The sequence below is a fragment of the Gadus chalcogrammus genome, chromosome 8, assembly GCF_026213295.1.
Source record: "Gadus chalcogrammus isolate NIFS_2021 chromosome 8, NIFS_Gcha_1.0, whole genome shotgun sequence".
Taxonomy (NCBI): Eukaryota; Metazoa; Chordata; class Actinopteri; order Gadiformes; family Gadidae; genus Gadus; species Gadus chalcogrammus.
In genome coordinates, this window is record NC_079419.1 from 5,502,219 (window position 1) to 5,519,112 (window position 16,894).

Below are 16,894 nucleotides of genomic sequence, written 5' to 3' on the forward strand. Positions count from 1 at the left end.
GAGAGAGCCCTGCAGAGTTGGGGACATGTTGGCTGGCTCTGGTACTCATTTCAGGGCTTAGAAGATAACCTGTATATATGCTGCTAGTGCTAGTATGAATACAGGGGAATATAAATGTACAAGCCTGAAGCATATGCATATGTTGCTTGAGCTATGGCTGTCGATGTTCGCTGTGGCATATTAGGATTATGAAATGATACAGTAGTGCAATGCAATTTTGCTCTGCTGAATTAATGGCATTTAGCGCCAGGTTGCATTAGCACAATTTTAATTGGATTTGTATTGTACGTGAGGAATAAGAAGTGAAAGTGTGTTCTGTATTAGAGAACTATTTGAGAGCAAACGTGATAATGAATTTAGCTGTTTTTGTGTGGCATATTTTTTATTAAATTAGGATTCATGATGACTCACTTCATACATCCAATGATTTTTAAAAGGTGATACAAAAACAATAAAACAAAACTTTTTAGCGTACAACCTGAACCATTGTGACCTTAGAATCTTCCTCAAGCTCCATCAGTCATCAGGAGGTGAATTTAGTTAACTTACATGAGCTTGGTTTATTTATTACAAATAAAACATGTTTGCAAATCTATATATTCATGTCAAAATGTATATATATTAAGAGAGAGAGAGAGAGAGAGAGAGAGAGAGGAGAGAGAGAGAGAGAGAGAGAGAGACGAGAGAGAGAGGAGAGAGAGAGCGAGACTGAGAGAGAGAGAGATGAGAGAGAGAGAGGAGGGAGAGATGAGAGCAGAGATGGAGATGACGTAGAGAGAGAGAGAGAGAGAGAGAGATCACATCATTAACACTTCTTCAGGTCGATTGAGGTCACACATTCACACAGGAATATAATACTGCTCAAATGATTCATAAGTATATATATATATATATATAATCATAATTTCAAAATTTAGCAGAAAGGAAAGTGACTTTAGAATTCGTAGTAAAATTTAGAATAGAATTTGCTAGATTCCTGCACAGTGATATTACCAATCCTCGCAGCATTATTACAACAATGTACCACTCTCCATTGTACAGAGTACAGACCTCACAGAAGAAACATGGTCTGCAACATCAGGGGCAGTTTGAACATTATAGCTCAAGTAAAGTCAGCCAAACGAACTCAAGCATTAGCGGCCCTGTACAACCTGTAAGCCCTGCTACTGGTTGTTCTTGCCGTAAGTAGGTAGCATAAACACGTTTTAATACTGCTCATATGAGTTTATCAAATTGCCGGCATGTGGCTAAGGAAATAGAGCGGGTTGGCTGGTCACCGGAAGGTTGCTAGTTCGATCCCGGGCCCCTCCTATAGTGTCGAGGTGTCCCTGAGCAAGCACCTAACCCTTACTGCTCCTCACGAGCTGGCTGTCTCCCTGCATGGTTGACGCCGCCGTCGGTGTGTGAATGTGTGCATGAATGGGTGAATGTGAGGCAATATTGTGAAGCGCTATGAGTGGCCACTGGTTAGAAAAGTGCTACATAAATGCAGTCCATCTACCATTTAAAACGTACGTATTCACCAGAAAACTATAATTTGGTTCATCTTTCATCAATATTCAATCTAGTCATTCATCTATCGATGACCACACATAGCACACATAAACATGAACCATTGTGGCTCGCAGGGCAATCTTCTTTGAAGCTAATCTTGTATTTGTGTGAGATGTTTTTGTTGGATGGCTTCTCACCGTGTGACAGACAGAAGGAGAAAAAGAACAGAAATGAATGAGGATTCAGAGAGAAGCGCAGCCGTTATTGATCAGAGAAAAGAATCACCAACAAAGTATACAAAGGCTCTGTGATTGTTTAAAAATAACAGCAAGATTAAAGTCAATGGAACAGTGCACCATTTAAGGTCATTATAAGACAGAAAAAAGGGGGACATGGAATATTGCAGCTCAAGTGTAATTGCAGTACACAAAGGAAATGACAGGAGAAAGCTAAATGAAAGAGAAGGAGGACAATGGGTAGCCTTTGAAGAGACCCATGTCCTCTTAAGCAGACATGCAAAGAAGGCTTGGTAATCTGGACAGACTGTTTTAATCATAATACATGCATATCGAATAAACATAAGCGGTGTAGTAATCAAACTCCCTCGTGTCTATGAATAATAATGAACAATAAAAAACAAATCACAAGACCTGCTTGTCATGGCAAAACAAACAAGTCAGGGTCGACTGACTTAATTAATGAAATCTGCTTTGTGAGTTATTAACTAAAATGATATTCTCCTTTTTAAAAAGGTTTCATTTGTGCAATACGGGGAAATTACCAGGGATAGCAAAGTGTGCTAACTGAAATATTAAAAAGAACAAATCAGCAGTTATTCACTGACGTGACATTTTTAAGTCTGATGTGGCCCCAATATTAGAGACAAAGCAGATGGTAGAAAGAGATGCACTTTTACCTGAGCACTCATCCTCAAGCAGCAGTACAACAGAGTGTTCTTTGGTTAGATAATAAGAAAAGGAATGAAGGAAAATGGGGCACAACAGCTGCTCCTTCCAAATTGTATAAAATGGGCACGATGAGTTATTTTAGAAGAAGAGCCATTAGGTAAAAAAAAAAGCCGTTACAATTATTTCAGTATTGGTGGCACAAGGAGGACACCTAGAGGAATTATGCACTATGACAACATGTATATAATGACTGACTGTAGTCAAGTATTTCGATTTTAAATGATTACTTCCATAAGTTCCTTGCAAATCCACGGCAATAAATAGGCACCAAATTTTCATTTAAAAGATATTGTATAAAAGTATGAAGAAAGGTTTAATAATGTGTAACCTAGCACTAATTCGTTATAGCCACCAACAACAATGTTTTTCTCAATTCACTCAACTTAGCGTACCAGAAAAAGGCAGCCAAAGCTTGGCATGTTTACGTACAAATTGGCATTTCATTAATAATAAACAGCAACTACAACGTTAAGACTGACATTTTAGTTTATATAAAATGGACAGTGATACATGGGCATAAAAAAATGGCACCTCCTTACAATAAGGGTGCATTATGTTACCATTAATTAACATTAGTTAAAGCCAGTAATGATCATTAACAAACAGATATTTGACAGTTAACAGTTAAAAAAATGTATCTGAAAATAATTTAGTTACTAAATTATTTCTTTAAATTTAGTAGTAATGTTTACAAATGGTTGTCATCTTAAGTAAGTTAATGTTAATGTAGGTCAACTAAGGACGGTATTAATCAAAACATTATTTAATAGTTAACACTAACCGATATAACAATGATAGATATGGAATTGCTGAATTAATGGTTGATCAAACCCTGTGTGTCAGGTGTTACCAAACAAATGTTAGTGTTAAACAAGTAATGTAAATGTGTGTCTTATGGTCGCTTTTGTCAATATAAGATCAAACAAGGCTTTGCAGCTTATTTGGGGTATTTAGTATTAACTTTACGTGGGTTCTCAGAAACATGGAGTCAATGACAGCAAAAGCTCTGCTCAGCAACAATCAGATTAAATAAATGGCTTAAAGCCTTTTAAGCCATTTATTTCATCTGATTGTGGTGATAATTGGACAGCAAACAATTATTTTGCCCAGTTATAAAATTGTAAAAACAAGACCAATGGTCTTGTTTGCTGCTTGCGTCCATTAGAAATGGTGGTAGAAATCACTGAGCATCCAATGTGTAATTTAGTTACATAATGGGAATACATTTGAATGCCTTTATTCTTAAACCCAACCCCAACAAATACATACACCCAGTTCTGGTTACATTTTGTTTGAACATTCAACATTTCTACCTAGGCCTTCCTCTATATCGTCCTATTTCCTCACTTTTGACAGCTTGTCTCTTCTCACCCTCCTCCTCAGGGCTGCTATCCGAGTCACTCTCAAAATCCTTCTCTGCAATATAATAGGTCTTTGGTCCAAGGCTGGCTTTCCGCTTTCTCTTCCTCACTGCCTTGCTTGCCTCTGTCTTGTCTTCTTCTGTAAGCTCTGAGGTTCGAACCCTGTCATTCCAATCAGCATCAATGTCTTTGGAAGAGGGTTTCCTCAAATAGCCCACATCGAACGTGTCAGCTGTTGTAATTGGGTCCAGGGCCTTCCCTTGCACAGCAGGAATAGAGTTTGTCCCCCCTGTTGCAGGGGGCCCCGAGGGCCCTGGTTGGCTTGGCACCGAGGGTCTAGCCATAAGGGAAACTATTTTATGGAACCCCATGAGGTGACTCTTCAGGCTCATGTTGTGATTGAAGCTCTTGTCACAGTGCATGCACTGGAAGGGCTTCTCACCCGTGTGCACACGCAGGTGGGATTTAAGGTGGCTTTGAGGGTTGAAGGAGCGACTGCAGAAATCACACACATACTGCTTCATGCCAGTGTGCACCATAACGTGTCTATTCGTGTCGGAGACCGTGAGGGGATCCAATGTACAATAGGGGCATGAAAATACTTTCGGGCCGCTGTGACCTTCGACGTGTAAATTAAGTGCAGGGAGGTTGGAAAACGACAAGGAACAGTCAGGGCATTTATGTGGTCTTGCACAGGGTATGTGGGCTCCCTCATGGGGAGGTTGATCAAGTCTTGTTTTTAAGGGCAAGCTTTCCCCATGGATACTGTTATGAGCTTTCAGGGCGCTTTCGTCCAGACAGCTCTTGCCACAAACATTGCAGGAAAACGGCTTGTTACTATCCATGCATGTGTGAATGTGAATCCTGCACGTGAAGACAAAGACACCACATTCTGGACAAAGGTGCTGTAAACCTTCATGCAATACAGAATCTGAGCCATCGCTTTCAAACTGGTCATAGTTATCGCTTTCCAATTGGTCAAAATCTTCTGTTTCAAAGACGGCAATCTCATCTTCATCTTCCCCTACTTCATTCGAACAAATGTTTTCTTCTTCTGCTTCCCCTCCTTCAGTTGAAAAATTGCTTTCCTCATCAAAGATAAACTCTGATATGTCAAATGTTATCTCGGGGCAGCTCTCCTCACATGGTGCAGTCTGTGAGAGAGATGGTAGTGATTAAACAATGCCAAGCATACATTTAAATTAATGAGATACGACTAACAATTGCTTGAAACCATCACAAAAACCATGAGTTGCGATCCGCAGTGTTTACATCCAACCAGTGATGTCGCTAGATAATGGGTTCTTAAGTGTATTGAAATGAATTAAATAGTGAATCAATTCACTATTGCAGCAATTTACTATTGATGTGTCAAGGGGACAAACCCTTTGTATACCCTGGTAATGCAAAATTTGACCAACAAATTTGTTTTGAAATCATAGAAAGAAAGACATCTTGCTGTCCAAAAAAATTATCATTTTTTGAACTACCTGGCTACAAACTTGGAAAAATAACTCACATGGCCAATAGACTTGCAAGAGATCCCTGAGATGACAATCAAAACAAGGTCGAATGTTTTATTGTTTAAATTGATATACAATATAGTTTGTAGGCTATTTAATGGTAATTATCTCTCCAAAGTTGCACCTCTGGGGAAAGCTTTATTAATCTTTGTATCTGAATGCCTTTGGTTTCACAACAATCCAAGTTTCCAAATGTCTGAATATGTGTGGAGTCAAAGTTTAACGCCACTTAACCGCTATTATATATAGCTGTTCGACACTGATATTCCTGTCAGATTTGGAGGATTAAACCATACCTTTTTTGGAGCCCTGTACGTCTTTGAAGGAGCAGTCTCCAGATCCCCTTTATCTGCTGTTGTGGAGCCCGACGCTCCTTCGTTTGAATCGGCTTGTTTTTCCTGGACTTCCCATTTTCTGAAGACTGCTAAATCCCTCTCGATTCTAGAGAGTAGGGTGATACAGTTCCGACACGATCGCATGGATCTTTCAGGACTTTTTCTCAAAGTCAATCCCAGATCGACAAGGCGATGAAAGACGGTTTTGGCCATTCCTGTTACTCTGAAAATCAAGGTCGAGTGGCTAATGATACCTAGTGTTTTCAAATACTTGTGGCAAAAACGGCACCAATCGTCCACAGACATATCTGTGATGCACCATTACCTGCTCCTGTTTACATTCTTCCGTCGCTCAGCGGAGCGTCACGAGGTCCGTGGCTTTGATTGGTTGAATGTCTATCCAACCACCTCACTGTGTCCAGAGTTGATGAAACCGAAAATGAAATGATTTCCATGGGAACATTAAATTAAATGTTCAAACAGCAATGTCGAAGTACTTCTTGTAACTTTTACCTTGCAATTACTTTAAACTTTAAACTACTATCAAAATGTAAAATAATCAAAAAATGTAATAAAAGATTTAAGAGCTAACTAATTATTGAATACATAGCCTGATGAGTCCCTCCCAAGTTCCAAGAGGGAGCATTATTTATATTAACCCAGAAACAATATGCACAAATCACCATCGCCTATTATTTAGATTTCAGCTCATTGAGTTGTTTTACGAGTAATAACGTTATAAATGAAAGTACAAAATATCTTATCAATGTCGGAAACTGGTATAAGTGGAATAGGGTGTCTGGCCCGGCGGGGAGGAGAGAGACCCAACAGCTGGGCCGCAGTGGTAGCTCTACAAGCGGCCCTGAACAGCCCTCGGTATTCCCCAGCTCCCTCTATGAGCAGGGGGCCTTGGGCTGTGGTGCTGGCTGGCAAATGTATGGCTGAGGCCAGCTTGATCCACGCTGGATCCAGGGGATCCATTCGCTGCAGGCGACTAGTCTTGTAGCTTGCTGCGCTGCCTCCCCCGCCTTCAACCTGGCACAACCAGCGACCGTCGCTGTCATTGGGGTAAAGCGCTAGAGCTAGGAAACATTTCAAATTGCAGCACACGAAGGAAATTACCGGAGAAAGCTATTTCAAAGGAATGATATCAACAGGCACCCTTTTAAGAAAAGTGTGTCCTCTTCACGACTGACATGCAAAGAACGTGGATATTTTGGGAACGAGGACCGTTAAATGGGCTAGAGCAATTCAGGGAAAGCACTCAATTTTAATGGAGCAATCAATAATAATGACTTAAAAGGATGCAAAATTTAATCTTGCATTCAACACAGACATCAAAGACAAAGATTGTGTCCAGAGACTTACAAAGTCACCAGACTAACTAATGAAATCCCAAAAATATAATAATGGCAACCTTATGATACCGTTGTATATTACACATGAAGAACACTCACCATTAGTCCCAGTTATTCCACCTCCTGGGAATATGTAATTAGATAGAATTTCAAAAAAGTATTTCAAATATTAATACAAAGATGAAACAAAACTGCCCACTGCCTGTCCATACAATATTTACACTATACAAAATAGGAAAATTCTTCAATCCAAATTTCCCTAATCCCAAACCAATACCTATTTTGTTATACCCACTCAGTTCCCGAAAGAAGTGTTTGTATGTTAGATATGTCACATTTAAACAATTAAATGGATTTTAATGTTGATTGAGAGGTTTAGTTTTCTCCCTTTTCACCACTTTACTCTTCTTAGCCTCCTCCTCAGGGCGACTGTCCGAGTCGCTCTCCGAATCATTCTCTACAATAGAAAAAGTCTTGGAACTATGGCTGGATTTCCTTTTGCTCTTCCTCACTTCCTCCATCTTGTCCTCTTCTGTCAGTTCAGAGGATCGGTCCCCATCACTCCAATCACCATCAATGTCTTTGGAAGAGTCTCTCCTCAACCGTCCCTTCCCTGCCATCTCAGCAGCTGTGGTTCGCACCGCAGGAACAGAGTTTTGCTCTCTAGTTGCTGCCTCTCTTTTAGGTCTTCCTCTGGGTCTACCCATGGACTGAAATTCCGCCCTTTTGGTCCGTTTCACAGGTCCGCTAGGCCCAAAATTTGACACTCCCTCTTTATGGTACCTCATAACGTGACTCTTCAGGCTCACGTTGTGATTGAAGCTCTTGTCACAGTGCTGGCACTGGAAGGGCTTCTCCCCGGTGTGCACACGCAGGTGGGATTTAAGGTGGCCCGGCTGTTTGAAAGAGCGATGGCAGAACTCACACACATACTCCTTCATGCCTGTGTGCACCAACATGTGTCGTTCCAAAGGGCCATGATACCGGAATCCCAAAGCACAATGGGGGCAGGGAAACATTTTGGTACCCCTGTGGCCTTTCAAGTGTAAATTGCGTGCTGGGAGCTTGGAAAACGACATGGAACAGTCAGGGCATTCATATGGTTTTGCTTTGTGGGTGTGAGCTCTCTCATGGGCCAGTTTATCAAGTCTTGTTTTAAAGGGAACCATGCAGAACTTGCAGGGGTGCTCATAGCTTTCCTTGTGGATACTGCTATGAGCTTTCAGGGCACTTTTGTCCACACATCTCTTACCACAAACGTTGCAGGAAACTGGCTTGATTTTATACTCGCATGTGTGAGTCTTAGACGTAAAGTAAAAGACACCGCAATCTGGACAAAGTTGACGTACCCTTCTATGCAATTCAGAATCAGAGTCATCGCTCTCCAATTGGTCATGGTCATCGCTCTCCAATTGGTCATGGTCATCACTCTCCAATTGGTCAGAGTCATCGCTCTCCAATTTGTCAGATAGTTCCAATTCCCAGTCTGAATCAGCGTCGTCAATCCTTTCTTCTTCTTCTTCTTCAATCCTTTCTTCTTCTTCTTCTTCTTCTTCCCCTTCTTCATAAGAACAAATGTTTTCTTCTTCTTCTGCTGCTGCTTCCCCTCCTTCTTCATTTGAACAATTGCTTTCCTCATCAAAGTTGAACTCTGATACTTCAAAGGTTATCCCGGGGCAGCTAACCTCACACGGCGCAGTCTGCAAGAGAGATGGTAGTGATTGATCAATGCCAAGCATTCACATAAATTAATGAGATATATAAGTAACAGAATTGTATGAAACCATCACAAAAATCACTTTTTACATGATTGTCTCACTGCAAATAAAGTAAGGGCTTCAGGACTTATGAAACACTCAGTGCTAATCTTACAACTTTTACCAACATATGACATAGAGGGCTAACGATGTTGAAACACTAAACTAATTTCAAAGTAACATGCTGAACATTTGGTAATGTAATCTATTGTCATGACATAGACCATTGTTAATCATGTAGAAGGAATATTGACCAACAGACCCGAGTTGGTGGGGCCAGCATTGATCACAAACCAACAGCCCCAACCATCTCGGGCCATTCACAGAACGACCAGGTAGCTTACCTGGACAATTTTCGCAAGATCCCCCTCACGTCCTCTTATTCCCATTTATGAAATAAGTCAATGAAAATGTAATATAATTGATGTAAGTTTCCTTGTATTTACATGCCTGCCTTTAACTTTACCGCAGCATAGCATCCATACCCGATCAGCACGTTCAAGATATGAGGAATATCCGAACAACCTCCCCCTCTCTTCTCTCGTTCACTTCTACCTATTCTTCTATTTCTGATGGTAGGCTAGACAATAATCGACTTCATGTATAGCGTCGCGATTTACAAAGCTGAACAACTTGTTATCAAACGCAAAGTTTAGTGATTCACTTCCCCCACAGGATTTCTCAAATTGCCGAGTAGGGTAAAATTTCATCAAATAACCAAACTATCTACCTCCTGTGCAAGACGCGCCGCTATCGGAATGGCATTTCTCTTCAGCCGCATGCGTTTTGCAGGGTAAGATCTCCTTTTGTCAGGAATGGAAAAGTCGTTCGGATCAAAATGTCGACTACAGATACGGTAATCCTTAGCTTTCAGCGTTTGGACTGGCGTCTCGGCGTCGACTTGCAACACAGCAAGCCACTGCCTCAAATTAGACTCCTGCAGAGGTAGCCTGTGAAAAGTCTCTGGATTGTAACGTCTCATTTTGGTGCCGCAACCAGGAAAGGCACAGACACGAACCATTTTGTCTTTTCCTCTTTCTTCCACAGGCACAGCTGTTCTCCAAGCTGAGGCTACACTTCGTGCACTGCACACAACCCAAGTTGTTCACGTGTGCAGCCCTACATCCGTCAACAAGCTCTGCGTTCGCCGATCGACTTATCGAGTCTTAAAGAAGAAAAGATGGCGTCGACGAATGAACTACTGATAGTATTGTGTGTATAAAATGTAATTTTTAATAAACAATCTGTACACTTACCAAGTTGTCAATGCCTCGTTTTATATTGTAATACCCTTATTATACTACCAGAGAAGTGTCTGGCTATTTCTAGCCTTTTAAGTGTTTTAAAATAGCGATTTAGATTTTCCCAAGAGACATGCCCTACTCGTTCCAAGTTTATAGCGTTTTGTTAGAATCGGCTAAAAACAGCCAAATAAAGAATGCGTCTACATGTGCTATTTTGCACCCAAACGATCATTCCAACTCGTTTTCATATTAAACATATCCATTTGACACCGGATTTCTTCTTTAACTCCCTTTTGGGTTATTTGTGTCTGCAGCTCTTTTAGGATAGGCGAAGTCGTCCTCATCGAAATCAGCACTGCAAACACGGTAATCTTTCTGAATCAGGGTCTTGATATCCATATTCAAGACGATAAGCCACGGGTTCACCAGACCGGTCATGGTAGGCTACCGCAACGGCAGCCTATGAAACGGTGTCACCAAGGTTGTACCTGACACCGTTGTACCTGACACTAGCATTCTCCATACCGTTAGATATATATATAACTGAACCGAATTAACATTGTTTACCCTGTTTTACAATTCCCTGTTTGAAAGTCGATGGTAAAGCTGTCAGTTATACATGGAGCTGAGGCTCTGAGGGTCTGGTGGTCTTACCTCCATCGGGCTTTCCCTCAGTGGGGGGACTGTGTCCGTGGGTAAACTCTGACCATTAGGAAAGGTCCACGGAAAGATCGACCTGACCGCGTCTAATGTGGGTTCGGTCCGGGATCTGGTGCCCATGATTGTATACCTGAAGTCTGTCTTGAAGTCTTCGGACTTGAAGTGTTTTGAACACACGCGGATGTGACAGCATTACACATCAGATGGTTTCGAATACATTAGTAGCAGAGCTATTTAGATTAGATGAGTTACTCTCTAAAATGCACCTATTAGTAATAATGGTCGCATAGAAGTTATACAGGAGAAGGCACGGTTAGGAATATTAAGGACAACTCATACATTGACCTAGTCTTGGATTTAGGAAAAGAAACGATGTAGGAAAAGTTGTATGACAATTAAAAAGATGTATCAACAAATGAAGAAAATTCATGCATGGGATTCCCCGTCCAGTTTAACAGATATCACAGTTCACTACAAGTCAGAATGCAGAATTTACACTTGCAGATGACACTACCACAAAAGAGGGCCAAAAACCAATGTTATAGATTTTTAGTTTTTACTCTTGGTAACTAGTAACAGTTTACAATATCAAACTGAAATCACAAGATCCAATTTAGGATTTAAGTATTTAGTTGACGGTTTCGTTTGAAAATGTCATATGGATAAGATTGAAGTAAGGGAATAAGTGCATAAAAATAAGGTTATTCTATCTATATCATTGCATGTTATGGTTAAAGACAAGAAAAATGTACAGGTTGGAACCCCAAGTAAATCCATCAGAGGGAAAAGTATGTAGCAAATAGTTCAAAATTATTTGAGCCTTTTGAATTACAACTAGCCATGTTTATTTGATGTGCAGACAAAATATACTTGGTTGTGACGTTAGAGAATGTAAGACAATCACAAATATCAAGCGCATCGAACCAAATTAAAATCGTTATCAATTTTTTAATTAAATATTACATTTTTATAGTTGCTAGGGCAGTCTAAGGAGGACTGCTCAACAACAAACGCAAAGGCAAATTGTTTGATAAACTTGAATATCTGGCATCAAAGACACATTCATTGTCAAATAATATTTTTAACGACACAATCACACATCACATCAAATATTTATATTCCATATGTAATTGCAATATTCTTGTCAATGCAATTATCCTAGAGTAAAGACAGTTGCGTAGACCCAATCTGTTCTGGCAAATCTTGTTTAGTCAAGTTTTTCCTGTACACATTAGAAAAATTAAATACTTCCAAATTATGACTTTTAGACAACTAGATTTTTCCTTGGCCTTCCTCTACGTCGTCCTACTTTTCCTGACGTCTGAGGCCTTGTCTATCACTTTAGCCTCCTCTTCTTTAGGGTCATTGTCCGAGTCACTCTCAAAAACATCCTCTGCATGGTCAAGGACTTTGGTCTCTGGCTGGCTTTCGACTTGCCCTTCCTCAGTACCTTGGTTTCCTGCATGTCATCCTCTACTGTAAATTCAGAGGTTCGATCCCTGTCACTGCCATCACTTTCAATGTTTTTGGATGTGGCTCTCCTCAAATGAACCTCCTCTGACGTATCAGCTGCTGTGGTTGGGTCCGGGGCCTCCCCTGGCAGAACCGAAAATCAAGTCTTTCTCCCTCGTTGAAGAGCGTATTTTGGGCCTTCCTTTGGGTCTACCCATGGACCTATAATCAGACTTCTTGAACTGCTTTGCTACTTCTTTCAGATTAGGGTCTCCGTCGATAACATCCCCAACTGTATCCTCGGTGTCTCCAATGACCAGCTCCACATTCACCTCCTCTATACCGGTTCCTGGTGGTTCCATCCTCTCTGGTGTGTCCCCCATAGGCTCCGAGTCAGAGGCTCCTTTGTGGTACCGCGTAACGTGACTCTTCAGGCTCACGTTGTGATTGAAGCTCTCGTCACAATGCTTGCACTGGTAGGGCTTCTCCCCGGTGTGCAGGCGCAGGTGGGATGTGAGGTGGCCCGGCTGGTTGAAGGAACGAAAGCAGAACTTGCAAAGAAATTGCTTCACACCATTGTGCACCACCATGTGTCGGTCGAAAGAGTGGCGAGTCCGGAATTCTAAAGAACAATAGGAGCAGGGAAACATTTTGGGACCCCTGTGGCCTTTCAAGTGTAAATTGCGTGCAGGGAGCTTGGAAAATGCCATGGAACAGTCAGGGCATTCATATGGTTTTGCTTTGTGGGTGTGAGCTCTCTCATGGGCCTGTTTATCAAGTCTTGTTTTAAAGGAAACCATGCAGAACTTGCAGGGGTGCTCATAGCTTTCCTTGTGGATACGGCTATGAGTTTTCAGGGCACTTTTGTCCACGCATTTCTTACCACAAACGTTGCAGGAAACTGGCTTGATTTTATACTCGCATGTGTGAGTCTTAGACGTAAAGTAAAAGGCACCGCATTCTGGACAAAGTTGACGTACCCTTCTAAGCAATTCTGAATCAGAGTCATCGCTCTCCAATTGGTCAGAGTCATCGCTCTCCAATATGTCGGATAGTTCCAATTCCCAGTCTGAATCAGGGTTGTCAATCATCTTTTTTTCTTCTTCTTCTTCTTCTTCTCCTTCTTCATTAGAACAAATGTTTTCTTCTTCCCCTCCGTCTTCATTTGAACAATTGTTTTCCTCAAAGTTAAACTCTGATACGTCAAAGGTTATCTCGGGGCAGCTCTCCTCACACGGCGCAGTCTGCAAGAGAGATGGAAGTGATTGATCAATGCAAAGCATTCACATAAATTAATGAGATATATAAGCAACAGAATTGTATGAAACCATCACAAAAAAATTGAAAAACCAAAAGACAGAAGCTTCCTCAATCACAGAGCAGATGATATTTGACACCAAATGTGCAATGATCTTAAGAAGACCCGAGACCTTAAACAATCTGTAAATAAAGTATAATTCTTAATAACACTATTACTCTTAACAATAAAACAATTTGTCAAAATTTGTTTTTTGGAAATTTAGAGTCTGGCCCAAAGACTTTTGCGCAATGGTCTGCCTAACAGATAAAAAGCAAGAAAAGCCAGCTCCTTAGTAACATTCAAACACAATGAATAAGTTCACTGCATGATTTAGAGCACTTAAACCCAGGGTCTTCTTTGGTATGAAAACGTATAAAATAATCCGTCAAGAAATAACTTTTCGTTGATCAACCAGAGAAGCTTGCCCGGTGCAGCGCTATCAGCCCAAAAGCCTAACAGTTCATTTGCTGCTTTTTAATGCCATGCTGGACATTATCAATCAGTTACAGCAGGGTTCGTTGCTCTGCGTGAAACAAGTGAACTTTTCCAGGCTATCCAACACTCAGAACTGAATAGTGCCACAGCCACTGATGATGCCCTGTATGAGCATGCACAGCTCCATGCTGACCACTACAACAGGGACATGGCCCCCATGATCTCCGAGCCAACTCCATGCCTTCAGAGCCTGTTTTAAGACTGAATTTGAAATGAAACCTCTAATTGTAAAAAAAAAAGTTTGCTGAGCAGAAGGCACACAGGGCTAACTTCTGAATGGGTGTCTCCAGGTTTCTTTTATTATTGCAACTTATCGGCTTATCAGGTTGTGGTTAAATAGCCGCTGTAACCATTTTGTCCATTGGCTACGTTTGCTTTTTGATCAGGCCATCGTTGTGCTTTAGGGAAATATGCTTGCGTGTTCAGCTGAATAGATTATTTGCGTTCTGTTTTTGCTCAGCGCAACTAAGTTACGCCACTGGGTTCAATAGATCAGTGAAACATCGTTGAAACACCTCTAGCTGAATCTAGTAACGTAGAGCAACCAGCTACAACCTTGTTTTCATCCAAACGAGCCATCTTTAGCGAACGGTGAATTGCATTTCTTTCTATGAGCTGCCGGCTTTCAGCCGCCGAGCATAGCAAAAAGCGCAAAACGGAAAAATACCACAATGGTAAAAATGGCAATAGCGTCACCATTATTGACTCTATAGACCCAAGACTTGTTCCATAAAGGCATGGCCTCTATTGAAAATAGGAATAGACATATCTTTCCAAGATGTAGTAAAACAATAAAGAGCCCATGCCCCTATGGAACAAGTTTTAGAGCAAATAATGAGTCAATAAGGGCGACGCTTTAGATTTTTTTTATATTGTGGTCTTTATTCGTTTTGCAAAAGCTCGCGGCTGAATAGCCGACAGCTCATAGAGAAATGCAATTAACCGTTCAATAAATACGTCTCGTTTGGATGGAAACCAGGTTGAAGCTGGTTCTCTACGTACATCTGGCTAGAGGTTTCAATTGTGCCGCAACGATGTTACACTGAAGATCTATTAAACCGCGAACTCCGAATCGGTCGGACAACTCACAAGATAATTTATCACTTTCGAATTGATACAACAGAGTAATGGAAGAAAAGTAAAATAAAACTATGAAAATGTTCACTTTTTACATGATTGTCTCACTGCAAAAAAAGTTGGGGCTTCAGGAATTGTGTCTACCATACTTTGTTTCGTGATGCATCCTCCCCCTACACATAGTAAACCATCGTATATCACACGACAAATAAGCAAACCACTTTACCTCCAGTCTATCCGTAGCCATTGCCTTCACTCGTGGAACAGCACACTTCTTCAAGGAAACTTTCTTTGGGTTATTAGGGTCTGCAGCTCTCTTAGGAACGACGAAGTCGTCCTCATCGAAATGAGCACTGCAGACACGGTAATCCTTCCGAATCAGCGTCTCGTATGGCGTCTCGATATCCATATTCAAGACGATTAGCCACGAGTTCACGAGAGACCGGTCATCGTACCGCAGTGGCAGCCTATGAAACGTTTCTGGGTTGTACCTTTTCATTTTTGTTTCGCAGCCGGGAAAGGCACAAACACGAACCATCCTGTCTCTCTTGACTTGAAGCTGTGAGCTGTCCTTCCCTTCACTCCATGCTTCATTCAGATGTGCTGCAGAGCGTCTTCCGGCAACAAGGTGACGTCACGCGGAATTGTGGCCTAGTTTCCGCAAAATAATATTTTGTCTTTGTTATATTTGTACCTCTTCGCAGGTTTCCGGTATAACCAACATAGACTCCCACAACGACGTTACTTTAACTGTGTATTCCATTTTTTAATTCCACCATGGTGCATTGCAGTGGTTGCGAGAAACTCCCGCCAGAATATTACCAAGAATCCCCCGGTGCTTCCTTACTACGGAATAATAGTAACCCCAAAATACATAACAGATATGCAACTCCGTTCATGGAATAATAAACAATAATAAAATAAAAAAGTATAAAGTCCAACAATCCTACATCCATAACATAATACAAAATAAAATAAATACAATAAATAAATCACACTGATGACAATGTCATGCCATAAGGGCCAAAACTGCACACACCCATGAGCTACACAATCAATGAGGCCAAGAGGTGCCTCACTACAGAATAAAACACTTTGTTACAAATGTACAGTGGAAAATGCACATTATTAAATTCAAGTATTGAATTATTAATTTTGTTGAAGTGATTTGGTAGCACAACGTTTCATAACCGATGTGTTTTAGAGTCTTATGACAGATGGAATAAAAGACCTTCCGGAAACGTTCCTTCTTACATGCTGGGTGTAATAATCTTTTACTAAAGGAACTGTTTTGCACTGCCACTGTCTCATGGAGAGGATGAGCGGAATTGGACCTGATGGATTCCAATTTGTCCAACATCCTCTCCCCTACCACCTCAACAGGCTCCAGTGTACAGCCCTGGACAGAGCCAGCCCTCTTCACCAGCTTATTAAGTCTCTTCCTGTCCCTCTCAGTGAACCCACAACCCCAACAGACCACTGCACAAAAAATGACAGATGCAACAACAGTGTCATAAAAAGTCCTTAACAGCGGCCTGCACACCCCAAGAGACCTCAATCTTCTCAGCAAGTGTAGGCGACTTCGGCTTGGACACCACCTCAACGTCGCCTCCCTGGATGTTCACTGGTGCAATTGGTGGTGCCTTACAGCTGAAGTCAATCACCATCTCCTTTGTCTTACAGGTGTTCATCTGAAGATGGTTTTTTCCACACCATTCAACAAAGCTGGTGATGATGACCCCCCTGTACTCCAGCTCATTCCCCTTTGTAACACAGCCAACAATTGCTGTGTCATCTGAGAACTTCTGGAGGTGACAACTGTCCGTAATATATCTGAAGTCCGAAGTGTACAGCGTGAAGAGAAAGGGGG

General features: G+C 41.3%; 1 protein-coding gene across 6 annotated transcripts; it reads right to left on the reverse strand.

The window, feature by feature from the left end:
- Positions 1 to 976: 976 nt before the first annotated feature.
- Positions 977 to 16,366, reverse strand: LOC130388230 (zinc finger protein 271-like). 6 transcript variants are annotated; one of them, XM_056597635.1, is made up of 4 exons: positions 15,251 to 16,366; positions 10,695 to 13,396; positions 5,643 to 8,739; positions 980 to 4,977 (listed from the first exon to the last, which is right to left on the reverse strand). In XM_056597635.1, exons 1-2 carry the CDS (start codon positions 15,560 to 15,562, stop codon positions 12,266 to 12,268), a joined length of 1,443 nt encoding a protein of 480 aa, XP_056453610.1. In that variant the 5' UTR covers positions 15,563 to 16,366; the 3' UTR covers positions 980 to 4,977; positions 5,643 to 8,739; positions 10,695 to 12,265. The 6 variants fall into 6 exon arrangements, with proteins under 6 accessions (XP_056453607.1, XP_056453608.1, XP_056453610.1 ...); XM_056597632.1 differs by lacking the exon at positions 15,251 to 16,366 and having other exon boundaries at positions 977 to 4,977; positions 10,695 to 10,880; XM_056597633.1 differs by lacking the exons at positions 10,695 to 13,396; positions 15,251 to 16,366 and adding an exon at positions 9,815 to 9,923 and having other exon boundaries at positions 977 to 4,977.
- Positions 16,367 to 16,894: the final 528 nt, after the last annotated feature.

What these genes read in the sequence shown, in the direction of transcription:
- LOC130388230 (XM_056597630.1), bottom strand. Translation starts at nt 9,817, where the DNA reads ATGGTTCGTGTCTGTGCCTTTCCTGGTTGCGGCACCAAAATGAGACGT. An exon ending in CGGCGCGTCTTGCACAGGAG is followed by an intron (nt 8,740 to 9,526) that starts GTAGATAGTTTG and finishes TCTCTCTTGCAG; the next exon opens with ACTGCGCCGTGTGAGGTTAG.